Source organism: Tenrec ecaudatus, chromosome 3 (genome assembly GCF_050624435.1).
Source record: "Tenrec ecaudatus isolate mTenEca1 chromosome 3, mTenEca1.hap1, whole genome shotgun sequence".
In the NCBI taxonomy this organism is placed as follows: Eukaryota; Metazoa; Chordata; class Mammalia; order Afrosoricida; family Tenrecidae; genus Tenrec; species Tenrec ecaudatus.
The window spans coordinates 123,940,329-123,956,800 of NC_134532.1; the positions used below are offsets into that span (position 1 = coordinate 123,940,329).

General features: G+C 41.0%; 1 protein-coding gene and 1 non-coding gene across 2 annotated transcripts in view; one reads left to right on the forward strand and one right to left on the reverse strand.

Annotated features, from left to right (window-relative positions):
* Positions 1-927: 927 nt before the first annotated feature.
* LOC142443828 (U1 spliceosomal RNA) lies at positions 928-1,091 on the reverse strand. Its single transcript, XR_012783572.1, has one exon. It is a non-coding gene; the product is annotated as a U1 spliceosomal RNA (small nuclear RNA).
* A 12,657-nt stretch (positions 1,092-13,748) lies between these two features.
* The window catches only part of STPG2 (sperm tail PG-rich repeat containing 2), a 329,121-nt gene continuing 326,397 nt past the window's right edge, over positions 13,749-16,472 (forward strand). Inside the window, exon 1 of the mRNA XM_075543545.1 lies at positions 13,749-14,098. Coding sequence (XP_075399660.1) covers positions 13,990-14,098 — 109 coding nt within the window. The 5' untranslated portion in view covers positions 13,749-13,989. The remainder of the gene's footprint in view (positions 14,099-16,472) is intronic.

The following is a 16,472-nucleotide window of genomic DNA, read 5'->3' on the forward strand; positions in this document are numbered from 1 at the left end:
AAAATATTTGACAACGTCAATCTTTACTCCATTTATAGTGATATTTCCTATTGGTCCAGTTTTGAGGATTGTGGTCTTCTTTACATTGAGTCATAATCCGAAATTGAACCAATAGATAACATATCAATTGAACCCATAATTGAACCAATAGATAACATCATCACAAACAGAGGAAACAATGAAGCTATCCAGGATTTCCTCTTACTTAAGATCCACAATCAGTGCTCATGGCATCAGTAGTCAATAGATCAAATGACATATTGCATTGGGCAAATCTGCTGCAGAAGAAATCTTTAAAGTATTGAAAATTTAAAATGTCACTGTGACGTCTAAGGCGCACTTGACCCAAGCCCTGCTATTTTCAATCACCTCATACGCATATGAGAGTTGGACATTGAATAAAGGAGTGTGAGGAAGAATCAGTATTTTTGCACTCTGGTTCTGGAGATGGAAAGTACCGTGGAGCCAAAGGAACAAACAAATCTGTCTTGAAAGAAGTGCTGCCAGAATGTTCCTTAGAAGCGAGGATGATGAGACTTCACCTCCCGTTCGTGGGACATAATCTCAGGAGTGATGAGACCATGGAAAAAGTCATCATGCTCGATCTTTAAAGCAGAGGCCAGTGAAAACAAGGACGCTCATCAAGAAGTTAGATGACCCCGTGGGTACAACAGCGGTCTCCAACATGAGAACACTTGTATGGCTCATCACTGGGCAATGTCTTGTTCTGCCCACCAGGCGTCACTGTGAGTCAGAATCAGCTCAATGACACCTAACAACAGCATGCCCAAATCTAACCCACTGCCTTCCTCAAAGCCTTATCTGTCATCTCTTATACTTTCCTAATACATTTATCATTCCCCAAGTTAATTGATTTCTATGGGTAAACATGAAATTTAGTTTTTTGTTTTGTTTTTAAATTTTTATCAGGGGAGAGTGTGAATGCAGTCCCCCATTACCACAAATTAGGCAGTGGAGTTTCCCACATTGGGGGAAACCGCCAGGGTGAGCACACCTGCAGTGCAATGGAGAAGCCTCGCCCTGGGAAAACCATCTTCGTGATCATGGTATCTCCCCTGCCACGTAAGTATGAAATTTAGTTTTTATCAGATTATATCTTAATGTATTGTTCTTATAATATTTTCACTCCTGTATGTGCTTTTATTAATGGTTAAAAATATTTTAGGGGAACAGAGCGAGAGATTTTGAAATAAAGCTTAGCATTTGAGAACAAAACTGACCATCTATTGTCCCTATCATATATATGGTGGTTTAACAGCCAAGCACGCACTCAAAGTTAATTTGAACCCGTCCACAGGCACCTTTGTAGAAGACTCACGATTTGCTTCCCAAAGGTCATAGCAGTGAATAGTCTCTGGAGTGCAGTTCAGTTTTCAACCCTCGAGGTGGCTATGAGTCTGAATATACTCTGCGGCAACTAGCTAAGGTCCTTAATTTGGAATTGGTAGATTGAACCAAACCAGTGCCACGGAAGCGCACTACTTAATGTGGTTCTTCGAGTCAAAGTCTCCAACTGCCGCCCCACACAATCTTTTTCTGCATGGGTAGGGAAGATAGTGATAGACTTCTCCTGTGGGTAATTTTGAACAGGATTCCCTGGAACGCCATCTTGCTGTGCATAAAACGAGCCTCCTGAAAAGCAGGAGAAGGGTCTCAGTACTATCACGATCCAGGAGTGGAGCATGTCCTCTGAACACCAGATTCCTGTGTGGCCGGCTTCCTAGATCCAGAAAATAGCTGTAACATCAGAGGAGCAGCAGCAGAACTAGGAGCCAGAGCATAGGACAGAGTGATGGGCTTCCCAGCTCCCAGAGCAAGTAAAGATGAGTACTTTTGTGCAGGAGGCCGACTTGTGGAGTAGGGTGCCTCTGAGCACTTAATTGGGGAAGTTGGACTTGCTTAACCATGGAAGGAACAGAGTGCCTTTGGTCTAAGACTTAGGAAGTGAGGTGCCTTTTCCAGGCACTTGCCTCAGGGAGGTGAGTTTGCTGACCTAAAGAGCTTGAGCAGAATCCCTTTGGGTTGAGGCTTCTAGCAGAGTGGTATGCTCCTTGGGTACTTATTAGCAAGCCTGAAAGAACTTTATAACATATCCTTATAAACAAATATCCTTAGCTTTTCTCACTGGCATTATAACATGTTAACTTCCCGAATAAATCCTTTAATCATGAATTTTGTCTGTGGGCTCTGTGTAGCCATTGCAATAGATGTTATATTCGGGAGAAGTAGAGAAAATTACTGAAGACAGCTCAATGAGCAGTTCTGTGGAAGAGGACCCTTATCTACCTTCATAAAGATCACTACCAAGAAAACCCTTCAGTTCCATAACACATGAATAATAACACTATTGTACCACACAATGTCGCCATGGCTTAAAAGTGACTTGAAGGCAATGGACTTATCTGGGTAAACTGTCTTAAAAAGAAATATGAACAGCTACAAGAGATTTTCCAAGTCTGATTCATGCAATTATAATTATGGCAGGTACAGAGAAGATATTAGTTCAGCTCTTTAAAAAAATCATTTTATCAGGGGCTCATACAACTCTTATCACAATCCATACATACATCAATTGTGTAAAGCACATTTGTACATTCAGTGCCCTCATCATTCTCAAAACATTTGCTCTCCACTTAAGTCCCTGGCATCAGCTCCTCATTTCCCCCTCCCTCCCCACTGCCTCCTCCCTTATGAACCCTAGATAATTTATAAATTATTGTTTTGTCATATCTCGCACTGTCCGATGTCTCCCTTCACCTGTTTTTCTGTTGTCCGTCCCCCAGGGAAGAGGTTATATGTAGATCCTTGTAATCAGTTGCCCCTTTCCACCCCACCCTCCTGGTATTGCCACTCTCACCAATGGTCCTGAAGGGATTATCTGCCCTAGATTTCCTGTGTTTCCAGTTACTATTTGTACCAGTGCACATCCTCTTGTCTAGCCAGATTTGTAAGGTAGAATTGGGATCATAGCCATGGGGTAGCAGGAAGCATTTAGGAACTAGAGGAAGGTTGTATGTTTCATCATTGCTATACTGCACCCTGACAGGCTTGTTTCCTCTCTGCAATCCTTCCGTGAGGGGATGTTCAATTGCCTACAAATGGGTTTTGGGTCGCCACCCCACGCTCCCCCTTGTTCACAGTGATATGATTTTTTGTTATGATGATGCCTGATACCTGACCCTTTGACACCCAGTGGCTGGTATGCTTCTTCCATGTAGGCTTTGTTGCTTCTCAGCTAGATGGCCACTTGTTTACCTTCAAGCTTTTAAGACCCCAGACGTTATATCTTTTGATAGCCGGGCACCATTAGCTTTCTTTACCACGTTTGCTTATGCACATGTTTGTCTTCATTTATCTTATCAGGAAGGTGGGGACCCACTGATATGATTTTTAGTCTTTGATGTCTGATAACTGGTCCCCTCTACACCTTGTGGTCAGACAGGCTGGTGTGCTCCTACCATGTGGGCTTTGATGCTTCTCAGTTAGATGGCTACTTGTTTATTTTTAAGCTTATAGGACTCCAAACTGTAGATCTTTTGATAACCGGGCACCATCAGCTTTCTTCACCACATTTGCTTGTGTACCCGCTCTTTTAAGCAAGCCTCCATACATACCTGGGAACAAATTCCTATAAAAATTACTATCCACTCAAGATTAATATGAGTAAATAATTTAAATAATTTATAAGGTCATCAACTTACATTGGTCCCCAGTACTGCTTTAATTAATTTTCAGTTACTGTCCAATTTCTTCTTGTCTCATTCCCTCAACCCCAGGCCCCTGCTTTTCCTTGTTTGTTGGGATTCAAGGGCACTATGACTGCATAGCATGGCACTCTACTCTTACCTAGTGTGCCTTAGGACAGACCAGTAACCCAGACAGATGCTCCCTTTGCTGTTCCCTTCTTCATATGTGACCATTCAGAAACAGCTCATCAGACAGGATTATCCACCCAACAACCCAACTTACTGCCATTGAGTTGATTCCAACTCAGAGCTACCCTGTAGGACAGGGTAGAATAGTGCCATGTGAGTTTCTGAGAATAACTATTTACAAGAGTAGAAATCATCATCTTTCTCCTATGGAGTGGCTGGTGACTTTGAACTACTCACTTTATGGTTAGCAGCCCAATGTATAACTGTTTTCCCCCACTAGAACCTTTAAATGAGGGTTTATAACAGTTGATTTCACCACCTGGCAGAAGTATTTACCAATTATTAGTCAGATAGAAGTGGTCAACATGATTGAGCCAGTGTTGGGAGACGTGATGTACATTCTACTGGTTGATTGCTGTGTCCGGTATATTAAGATAAGGCTCAAGAACAGATACACCTTTGAACTCTAAATAATTTCAGAAAACAAAATTACAGGGAGAGTATAGTACTTCTAGCCTCTTAAAAGTCAACTGGATGTTAAATATGGGGAACACGAACATTTTCTGTTGTTTCCAAATCAGTGGTTCCCATTGCACCCCCTGGTGGACACTGGAATGATGAGGAGGGATGGTGCACTAGAAAAGCAGATTTTTATCCTGGATTATGGACTTTAGTGCATATTTTTTATTTCCAGGGGGCTGTCGGGTAACTTTTTTTTTCTGAAAAGGGGACAGTGAAATATATAAACTTGGGAGCCTTTCCAATTTTCTCCTTTTTAAGTATGAAGAAACTAAGATTTTGATTGTATATAATTTACTCAAGCCAAGCAGTTAAGTAAGAAAATTCAGATTTTTGAGCTCTAGGATAGTCTTTATACTACAGGGAGTCCACATCTTACATTAGAGTTCTATTTTAATGAATACATTATAAGTTCATTCTAATGTAAGTCAGATACCTCATATAATTTTTCTTTTTAGTTCTCATTATTGCCTTTCCTCCCCCCCCCAGAATATAAAAACCTGATTTTTTCCCTTGGGGGTTGGAAACATTACATATAAACATGTGTGAGTAAACATCTGGAAAGGAGAGTACCAGCAAATTGCGTGCTGTAACATTGTATATGGGTGTATATTATTAAGGATAAGATAATCAATAAAACAAAAAATAGATTGCTGTAAGTGTATCTCATTATAAATATATCATGAAATTGGAGGCCACCTGTACTTGATCTGAATCATTACTTTCACTGCCATTGAGTGAAAGTCCGACTCACAGGGACCCGTTGGGGCAGACTCGAACTGCCTGATGGATTTTTAAGACTACTGTAAATCCTTCTGAGAGAAGAATGCCTCATCTTTCTCCTAAAGAGCCAGTGGTGGTTTTGAACTGCTGATCACATGGTTAGCTATCGCAGAGGACAGGGTAGAACAAGCCCTCTGAGTTTCTGAGTCTGTAACTCCTTATGGTAGTAGAAAGCCCCATCTTTCTCCCATGGAGTGGCTGGTGATTTCAAACTGCTGACCATGCGGTTAGCTGTCCAACATTTGATCCCTACACTCCCAGGGTTAGCTAATTATAATCTCCAGTGTACTTGATGGAGCTCTGGTGCTGTGGTAGTTAGATGTTGGGCTGTGATCTGCCTGGTCAGCAGCTCAAAGCCACTAGCTCCTTGATCTTGTAAAGTTAGTCTTGGAAACCCACAGGGGTTGCTGTGAGCCACTGGATGGTGGTGGGTATACTTTATTAGTTTTACTGTACCCATACTAGCACACTAATATCAACGAATATGAAATTTATAGAAATATATGTTTAATGTCTATGTTTTTATGTATTTAATTATTGAGAAAGCTCTGTTTTCTTTGGGTTACCTATATTATTTACCCAATGCTGGAATTGTACTTATTTGGTTCATGAATCAGGACATAAAAGTAGTATATAGTAAATATTACATTAAATTTTTATTGTTATTTAGTTCTGTTAAATTATCTGTATGTATGTAAAAAGCTAACTTATATGTAGTTTAATAATAGACCATGATTTTTTTAGCATAAATTGGTGAAATTCTGCCACCTAGTGACCTTACTGAAAAATGAACCACTTTCTTTCTTATGATTTAATTTTTAGTGTCCAGAATCTTACACGTTAGTTAAAAAACATTAGAATTCTCTTTGTCCAGCTTCTATATATTACACATAGGGAATATGAATTTTTAAAAATGAAGATAAATTTAGATCATATTCCAGGCATCGGAGAGAATTGTAGTTCATCCCTAGGAATTGGGATGGTCATTCCAAAAATGTTCTAGTGCTTTTTCCCCTACATTTAGTATAACATTCTCCATGAAATTCTATGGAGTATAACCTTCTCAATCTTGTCCCACAACTGGGAGATCCGAAATCTTTGTGTATGTGCATGTCTGTTTACATGGTGTGTGCTTTGATAAGAGTGTGCATTAGGATAAGCAGGGGAGTGTGAGGGGGCAACAAATAAAAGATTGTATTTAAGTGACAGCTGAAGGTAATTGATGCAAAAAGCTCTTGGAGTCACTTTGATCCAGGTTTTGGTTTGTAAGAATTTGAAATTGCTTGATTATGTTTGAACATCCAATTTTCATATACTGGGAGTGGGGGTGGGGGAGGCATGGGAAGGAAGAGATACTATGTCAAAGTAAAGTAAATTAATTAATTTACAAGATAATTATTTAGAAGTATAAGAATTCACTGAAAATCAATTCCTTTCAGCTAAAAATGTTAGAATTTCTTCAGCTACTCTTACATTTGGAACATATGTACATCATTTACATTATTGTGACTATTCACACTGGCTAAATGTTTCTGTTATCTGGTACTCTTCACTTAATTATTAGTTATATACAGTGTATAGCACTTATATGCTCGACACATTCTCTAATCTCATGGTAGGTAATTTATAAATTCCTATTTTCTTATTTCTTGGGTATTGCTAGACTTTTCCTTTGCCCAAATAGAGAGATATTGTCATCCCCCAAAGTCAACCAAACCCACAGCCATTGGATGGATTTCAGCTCAAAGCCACCCTGTAGGAAGGAGTAGACTTGCTCCCTAGAGTTTGTGAGGCTGAAAGTATTTGAGAATGTAATTGGTAAGGAGATAAATATGTAACCTTCTGCCCCACCAGGGTTCCTATATGGTCAATAGATCTTTTATATTACAACCATGAAAAGAAAGTGCCTTAGTCTGGGTTGACTGGAGAAACAAATGGTACCCTGGGAGTGGGGTACTAGAGAAACAAGTCGTAAAGATGGAGAGTGGATGCTTGTTTGACCTCTGCGTCACAGTAGTTTTTCTTCTTCGGCTAGCCAGTGGTCAGATAGGGCCACCCAGTTCACTGGGTGGAGGTCTAGAAAGAACATGGGAAGTTAAAGTTTTGGTTATTTTGTTTGGTTGTTGTCCTTGGTTATTCCTGTTTGAAATAGTGAAAATAAATGTGATTAATGTACATTTTGAGATCAGGGGCAACATCACCCCTTGAATTTCTCAGAGACCATGCTGCTTAGTGAAAATGCTGACAGACGGTCAAAATGGCTGACAGAAAGCTTAGCCCTAGCTTGATACAGTCAGAGGCCAAAAGGTCATTTTTCAAATCAATAGATTAATTTAGATGAGGATTAAGACAAGATAGATAAGGATTAACAAAGGATAGATAAGGATTGAACTTGACTGTTTTAAGAATTCAGTTTAGGATCTGGGTGTATTAGGTTTATACCATTTTCTTCTGAGTATTTTTATTATGTAATGATTGATAGAAATGAGTATTGGGGCATATTTATAAATCCACTTGCCTTCAGTCATTAATTTGAATCTTTAAATGGATTAAGACACACTTGCAAAGAAGGCTCTGCAAAGCTAAACCACACTCCTGGTACCATAATGTGTTGGTCTGGATTGACTAGAACAACAAATTCATAGACACTCATATGTGTATAAGAAAAAGCTTTATACAAAGAGTGATTGTATATTAAGAAAACATCTCAGCCTAGTCCAGATGAAGTTCATAAGTATGATATTGGCCAATATGTCCCATACCAGTTTATATATTCCTTTTCAGATTCACACAATACATCCAATGACACTTAATGCAGGAAGATCAGTCAGTGGTGGGAAAGTCTTGTGGACCCAGTGGTGGTGGAAGCATCTTAGTGCTGGGGTGGGTCTTCATGTGGCTTCTCCTGGCTCCATCAGCATAGCTCCATGTAACATGTCAGCAGGAAGACAAAGCTGAGAAGGTGTCTATGCCACCTCCAGGGAGGAAGACCAGAGTTCCCAGAATCCTCAGGAGGAGACCAGGCCCACACAGGCTTCAGTGGCTATAACCTGATTGACAGACTAGACTCCACCCCTTCTTCAAGTTGACAGTAGATTATGTAACTACCACAGAAAGTATCTGAGAATTCACAAACATTTCATATAATTCAAGGTAATTTAAAAAGTATTTGTACTGTATTTAAAAGTTAATTAATAAGAATATTAAAAAAATCAAGTTAGTATAGTCTCTATGTAAAGAAATATATACTATGAAAAAAACACAGCCACAAAGAATAAGAAAAGCAGTATATTGTATGGACATAGAATTTTAACAACTGAGAATCTTTTAAATTATAATAAGCTCCTTTGGGACTGTTATGCACAATAGTGTTTTTTTAAATGCCATGTAAATATATTCTTAAATCCTAAAACTTCACAGTTAAGCCACATGAGATTTGGACCTCCGTACCGTGCAATCTTCATCTGCAACATACTGAATTCAAATAACGAGATGTGCAAGTCACTGATTTCACATTTAAATAAAGTCATACCCCATATTTTAAGATCACTCTTCATTTCAACTTCCTTTTTTCTTAGAAACAAAAGAAAATGCCTTACTAGTCAGTTCACATTTAAAAGACAAGATGTACTGCCTTTTGGTTGCTTTCCTTTCTTGATATCTAGACAATGAAAAGCAAATCAATGGATAGACTTGGGCGACTCATTGTGGAAGGAGCTAAAAGACAGTAATGCATGGAAATGGGAGAGAGCAGTCTAAGAATCGGCTGATCCTTTTGCTTTGAGTACAAGCCCAATACCGACAGGCCATCAGAATGAGCAGTTGCCGCTCCTCTCTGGGAGGTGTAGTATTATGTACACTGATTTTCATTTGAGCTATAAGTTAACATTAAGATCCATTGCTATGAAGTTGACAGCAGTTCATAGCGATCCTATGTTCCACAAAGGAGAACTACTCAATGGGATTGCTTAGCTGTGATTTTTACCAAAGAAGACAACCAGGTGTTTCTCTTACCGTGTCACTGGGTGGATTCCTATCCCAGACCTTTAGGTTAGCAGTCAATCCCGAACTGCTTGTTCCACCCAGGGACTTATAAAAAGTACCATTATACTACCTTTTTCTAAGAAACTTTCAAGTGAGCAAACTTCATTTAAGCCAATCTTATCATTTAAACTTCCCCTTCATGATGGCATATTTACTGGTATTATCTCTCCCAAACCCCGTTCTATACTTTCTCCCATGATGCGCTTCACTAGACCACAGGCAGCTCTGCCTCTAACTGTGTTCACTTCATTTGCCTTTGAGTTTTTCTCATCGTAGTGTCATTGGAATCAGTGTAAGGCAATTTATCTGAACAACGTTTAAAGTACTAAGCGAATAGCAAATGCAGTGTGTCTGAGGGATATTTTAGTAAGCATCTTATAAGCTTTTCAACCATTAATTTGTAGGATTGAAATCTACTCTTTGCAATGTGCTGGGCTACGTGCTGTGAGGTATTGAGCAGCGATGTGCCTCGGGGTTTAGCATTCAGAGTGTAGAACATCTTCAGACAGAGATGTAACCTTGAACAGAACCACAGGGATGGAAAGTTCAGGGTTGGCTTAACTGTTATATGCATGATGTGAAGGGGAGGTAGGAGAATGCCCATATATTCTTGAGTATAAACCGACCCGAATATCAACCAAGGCACCTAATTTTACCACAGAAACTGCATAAAAATGTGCTGAAAAAATCAGTTTATGCATGAGTATATGTGGTAGTTAAGAATGGCAAGGATGATTGGCTTGTTGGAAGCACCCAGTGCCAAACTTCCTTATCATGCCAAAGGAGATTTTTGAGCAGGACAATGACATTCCCTAGATTACACTTTGGAAGATCAACATAGCTTTCTGGTGTGGGAAAAATTATAGCAGCGGACTTGGAGGATGGAATCTATTTGAGCTAGTATAAGAATGGGCCAAATCAGCAGGTTGAGAGCATCAACAAAATGACAGTCTTAATGGGGGTAAGAGCATGGATTTCAGAGATATCCCAAAGACAGAAACAGCCACTATATCTATCTTCTTGAGGATTGTCTGCTTTTTTGCTGATTTAACCAACCAAGCATGGCTAAGTCTCCTGATAATAGGTCCAAAGTACCAAGTTTCACCAGTCTTGTTATCAAAGAGCATCTGGCTGTAATTCTTCCAAGACTTAACTGTTTTTATTTCTGGCGGTCCACAGTACTTCCAATATTCTTCATCAACACCATAATTCAAATGCACCAGTTCTTTCCCATTCTTAATTATTCATTGTCCACCTTTCTCATGCAAATAAGGCAATTGAAAATACCCAAATACCTTGGGTCGCCACACCTTACTCTGCAAAGAGACTTCTTTGCTCTTTAACACTTTAAGGAGGTCTTTTGCAATAGATTTACCCAATGCAACGTGTGTGGTTTGGGTTCTTGGCTGCCACAATCCATAACTTTGTGTTCAGCAGTACTAGGACACTTATTTATGTAATTGTTACAGCAGCACTACGACAGAAGGGAGAGAATGAGGAGGCGAAAGAAGGAAGAGACATTGAACATTGGGCACGGGCCAGTGGGAGCTGCCAGTAGATAGTCCAATGTGCATCTAGAGAGCCAAGTACTTTGGACACCAAGTGAGGGGGAGCTTTCCTTAAAAAAAATGGACTATGGGAGAAACAGAGATACTTCCTTCACACTTTTTACTTCTTTCTTTATTTTTTCCCTTTAATATTGGAATCAGATGCCTGGAAATAAACTGCATTTCCCAGCCTCCTTTATAAAATAACGGCGTGGGGAGTAGGGAATAGTTGGAGGCATTTTCCTCTCAATGGCTATGAAAACTCCCTCTAAATCTACCTCCTTCCTTCTTTAACTATGAGATTTGTGCAAGACATTTAATCGCTCTAAGTTTCAACATCTTCCTTGAAAAAAAGTAGAGCTATTAATAGAATTTACCTTCTTGGTTGAGCATTGTTCATGTAAAGTACTTCAAACAGTTCTTGGCATAAAGTTGGTACTCAATGAAGTTAAAAAAAATCGGGTGTTTACTAGTAATATGGTATATAATTTCCAAAACCCATTTTATAGACTATGGCATGATCTCATAGCTATATAGTCTACAGTCCACAGACACGTAAAAATGGGAACGCAGCACAGGCTCCCTCCTGAGAGATGAGAAGTCTACCACTGAACTATCACTTTCCCATAGGCAGGTGTGTCTTCACTATTTTAACTTGAATGCATATTACTTTACAATGTAACTTCTAAAAACATTGATAGATAAAATTTACTTTGATATGCGCTGAATGATTTCTTGCCATCACTTTTTTAAAAGCGGAGGAACCCTGGTGGTTAATTTATTTTTTAAAATGTTTTATTAGGGCCTCATACAACTCTTATCACAATCCATACATACATCAGTTGTGTAAAGCACATCTGTACATTCATTGCCCTCATCATTTTCAAAGCATTTGCTCTCCACTTAAGCCCTTGGCATCAGGTCCTCTTCCCTCCCTCCCTCGCTGCTCCCCCCTCCCTCATGAACCCTTAATAATTTATAAATTATTATTTTGTCATATCTTGCCCTGTTTGACATCTCTCTTCGCCCCTTTTCTGTTGTCCATTCCCCAGGGAGGAGATCACATGTAGATCCTTGTAACTGGTTCCCTCTTTCCAACCCCCTCTCCCTCTACCCTCCCAGTATTGTCACTCACACCCCTGGTCCTGAAGGTATCATCCGTCCTGGATTCCCTGTGCCTCCAGCTCCTATCTGCACCAGTGTACATCCTCTGCTCTATCCAGACTTGCAAGGTAGAATTCGGATCATGATAGTTGGGGGTGTGTGGGAGGGAAGGAAGCATTTAGGAACTAGAGGAAATCTGTATTCTTCATTGGTGCTGCATCGCACAGTGACTGACTCATCTCCTCCCCTAGATTCCTTACTGTTGGGCTGCTAATTGCAAGGCCAGCAGTTTGAAACCTCCAGCCATTCTAAGGGAGAAAGATGGGCCTTTCTATTCCTGTAAAGAGTTATAGTCTCGGAACTCATAGGGATAGTGCCAGCCTGTTCTGTGAATCAGCATCGACTTGACTGCAGTGAGTGTTTTGGTTTAAAAAAGCGTAACCAATTAAGTCATAATGGGTTGAGGAAATTAATTTCAAAATGGAAGTTTTTTGTTTGTTTTTAAAAAAATTCATTTTATTGGGGAATGGACAACTTATCACAATCCATACATACATCCATTTTGTCAAGCACACAAAATGGAAGTTTTATAACATCTGTAAAGCGTGTAGTGTCCTCTTTCCACAGAATTCCCACCCCTCATTAGAGACTCCAGATAGCATCTAGTATCTACTCAATTCTAACGAGTTATAAAGAAAAAAAATTGTTGACTACTGTTTTTCAAGACAGCTAATATGCAATAGAGTTGGCTTTAATTCTCTATTTTGCTCTGGTTGAAGGCCCATTTTAAAGTTGATTCCGATTGCGGGGAGCATTGAGAAATGAAAGGTACCAACATTTTAGTGTCAAATAAATCTTTGGGGTTTTTTTCGGGTCCATCTTTTACTATGGTGTGTAAGGCCAGGTTCTGCAGAAGCAAAACCACTGATGCGTGTATATGTACCAATGTCTAAAGAAATGGCTCACACAGCAGCAGAAGGGGCTTAAGTCCAGTCCAATTCAAGCCCTGGGGTCTAGCTGGGAAAAATTGCCTAGGGAACTCTTAAGTCCAACACACACACACACACACACACACACACACACACACACACACACACACACACACACACTTCTCAAGCGCAAAAGCTAGGCAGTACTGATTTAGTGGACCTTCCCCATACCGTTGCTTTACTTTATAAATAGCGATGACTAAATATTACCATCGGTTACCTGCCCAGTATCAGACAACACAAGTAACTTCCAGTTTATCCACACTTGCATTGCTTAAGCTGGCGAGCATCGCCTCTCCTTACCTGGTTCTCCCTTTCTGCACCTCCCTCTCCCCACTCCCTTGCATCCCCGGATTCCTTTTAGCACAGTCTGGATCATCTGTGGGATAAACTTCAGACGTGCTTTCCCTCTGTAAAGAGCGTGGTGGAGGGAGTTGCGGAAAGCAGGATCTGATTCGTATCAGTATTTTTCTTTCATGATTGCGCTTGAGTTTCTTCCAGCTACCCTGATATACACGGCAAATGGCCCAAGGTCAATTTTCCCTGACCTCTTTTAAAGCGTTCTTCGTAGAGCGACCAGAGCCCAGGAGCTGAAGCACTCCAAAACCCGAACAGCATCCGCCCTCTTTCCTGGAAGCTGACGTCACCGGAGCCCGCCGGCGGCCGAGCGGCGCGCACACCTATGCGCATGCTCCGTAGGCTCGGGCCGGGCGGCCGGCCCACCCTCGCCCCAGCCCGGCCCGCCCCTCCCTAGCTTCCGGGAAGGCTGGCGATGGGCGGAGCCACGGCCGGAAGCCTCAGGGCGGCTCCTGCTGTGCTTCCTAACGACGTCCAGGAGCGGCTTCCACCTCAGCCGTGGCCCTGACTGTTGTGTGGGAGGACTCGCTCTGGCTGCGCGCCGGCCCCCCGCCTTACCGCCGGCCCCAAGGCTTCATGGGGGTACCTGGCACCACTGAGCGGGCCGGAGGTGCCCCTGCCCTCGGGGATAGCGCCTCCGTTTCCGGAAGTGTGGTGGTCGGGCCCCCTCACGTGTGCCTGGTGCTTGGTACCCCTAGTCTGTAGCCACCCCGTGTGTCCACCCCTTTTTCAGCGCCCTGCCCTTCCATTATGTATGATCGGGCGCCCCGTTTGCTCAAATTGACCGAGGGTAGCGGCACAGAGGACTGTGTAGGTCCTGGGTCTTACCAAGTACCTTTCCTGAAGCAGCAGGTGACAGGTAAGATGGAGGAAAGCCCAGCCTTCTGTCGCAGGCGCTTCGCCTTCAGCCTGCGCCGCTGCTGTGTGGGCCTGCGACTTACACACAAAGCGACCGTCCATTTAGAATAGCACTCAGGTATGGCAAAGCATAAAGTCGGCAGAAGTGTTATACTTATTTTACAATGAGAACTGGTAAAATAGCTTGTCCCATTGCCCAAATCTAGTAAGTGCACGTCAATGAAAACGGTTTCCCGTAAGGTGCTCACTTGTAAAGAATAACCCTAGAATTTTGATTTCATGACTGTTGCGAATGTAATACTCCAAATCCCCCACGTACTTCTCTATTATGGTCTTTACTCTTTGCAGTCCTGGCTGCCTCACATACCGTTGTTATTGTTCACCTGAGACATTAATTTACGAAGAGGTAAACTTCGAACCCACCTAGGAGGAAGATACAGCGATCTGCTTCCCTAAGATGGCCTAGGAGACACGATAGGACAGCTCTTCATATGAACTCTCTCTGAGCTGAAAGTCTACCAGCAGCACTGAATAATAACTTTTATATTTATACTATATAACTTCATTTAAAGATAATCCCACCTCTCTATTTTTTCCCATCCAGGTGCTTCTTTGCTGATAATATCCACATTCCCCTTAAACTACCGCCCTACCAATTTTATTACAAAAGCTGTATATACTCTTAAGGGTTGGAGTAGATACAAATAATCTAAATATTACTTGCTTCCATTTTATTTTTTGTCTTCTAATGACTTTCTGAAATTCAAATCCAAATTACGGTTTTCCCCTTGTTAGCACATATTTAGTTCTATACCTACACCATATGTTTTTAAACTAAAGTTATGGTCATATGAAAATCACATTAGGATCAGATTTTGTTTCTTTGTGTGGATTATAAAATTGTCATCTGTCATTGTTTTAATCTTGAATTTTTCTGCTATGTCTATCTGATTAAACTAAAACCAAAACCAAACTTATTGCCGTTGAGTTGGATCTGACTCATAGTGACTCGAGGACAGGGCAGAACTGCCTTTGCAGGTTTGGTTTCTGAGACTAACTCTTTACAGAAGTAGAAAGCCTCATTTTTCTCTAAGAACAGTTAGTGGTTTCAAACTACTGACCTTGTAGTTAGTAGTCCAATATGTAATCACTAAGCCACCAGAGCTCCTTATTAGGATTCTTAAACTTTATTATATCTGTTTTATCTTACTATACTCGACAGCAAAACTGCTATCAGCATTAACTCTCTGGCCACCAAAACCCATCTAGAATTCTTAAACTTATAGTAATTTATTTTACTGTTAGTCAAGTTTTCTTTTATTATTATTATTTTTTAATCATTTTATTAGGGACTCATACAACTGTTATCATAATTCATACTTACATCAATTGTGTAAAGCACATTTGTACATTAACTGCCCTCATCATTCTCAAAACATTTGCTCTCCACCTAAGCCCCTGGCATCAGCTCTTCATTTTTTCCCCTTCCTCCCTGCTTCCCCCTCCCTCATGAACCCTTGATAATTTATAAATTATTTTTCATCATATCTTGCCCTGTCCACCATCTCCCTTTACCTACTTTTCTATTGTCCGTCCCCCAGGGAGGACATTATACGTAGATCCTTGTAATCGGTTCCCACTTTCCAACCCAACCTCCCTCCACCCTCCCAGTATCGCCACTCTCACCACTGGTTCTGAAGGGATCATCCGCCCTGGATTACCTGTGTTTCTAGTTCCTATCTGTACCAATGTACATCCTCTGGTCTAGCCAGATTTGTCAGGTAGAATTGGGATCATGACCGTGGGGTAGCAGGAAACATTTAGGAACTAGAGGAAAGTTGTATGTTTCATCTACATTGTATCCTGACTGGCTCATCTCCTCTCCAAGACCCCTCTGCAAGGGGATCTCCAGTGGCCAACAAATGGGCTTTGGGTCTCCCCCCGTACTCCCCTCCTCATTCACTATGGTAAGATTTTTTTGTTCTGATTATGTTTGATACCTGATCCCTTCGATACCTCGTGATCGCACAGGCTAGTGTGCTTCTTCCATGTAGGCTTTGTTGCTTCTGAGTTAGATGGACACTTGTTTACCTTCAAGCCTTTAAGACCCCAGGCACTATGTCTTTTGATAGCTGGAAAACCTATGGTAATTTTTAATTCTTAGTTTATTTAGCTATAACTGATCTTCATCTCATGGTATTTTTAACATCATCATTTTCTCCTGGTTGTTTTTCCAACTGTTGGCTTGGTACAGCCCCTGACACATGGTTGTGACTCATCAATCGTTAAATGCTGAATAATGGAATAACTCCTCCCCCCCTCTCCAAATGGGCTTTTACAATATTCCTTAAATTCTGCATGTCTCAAAATAGCTT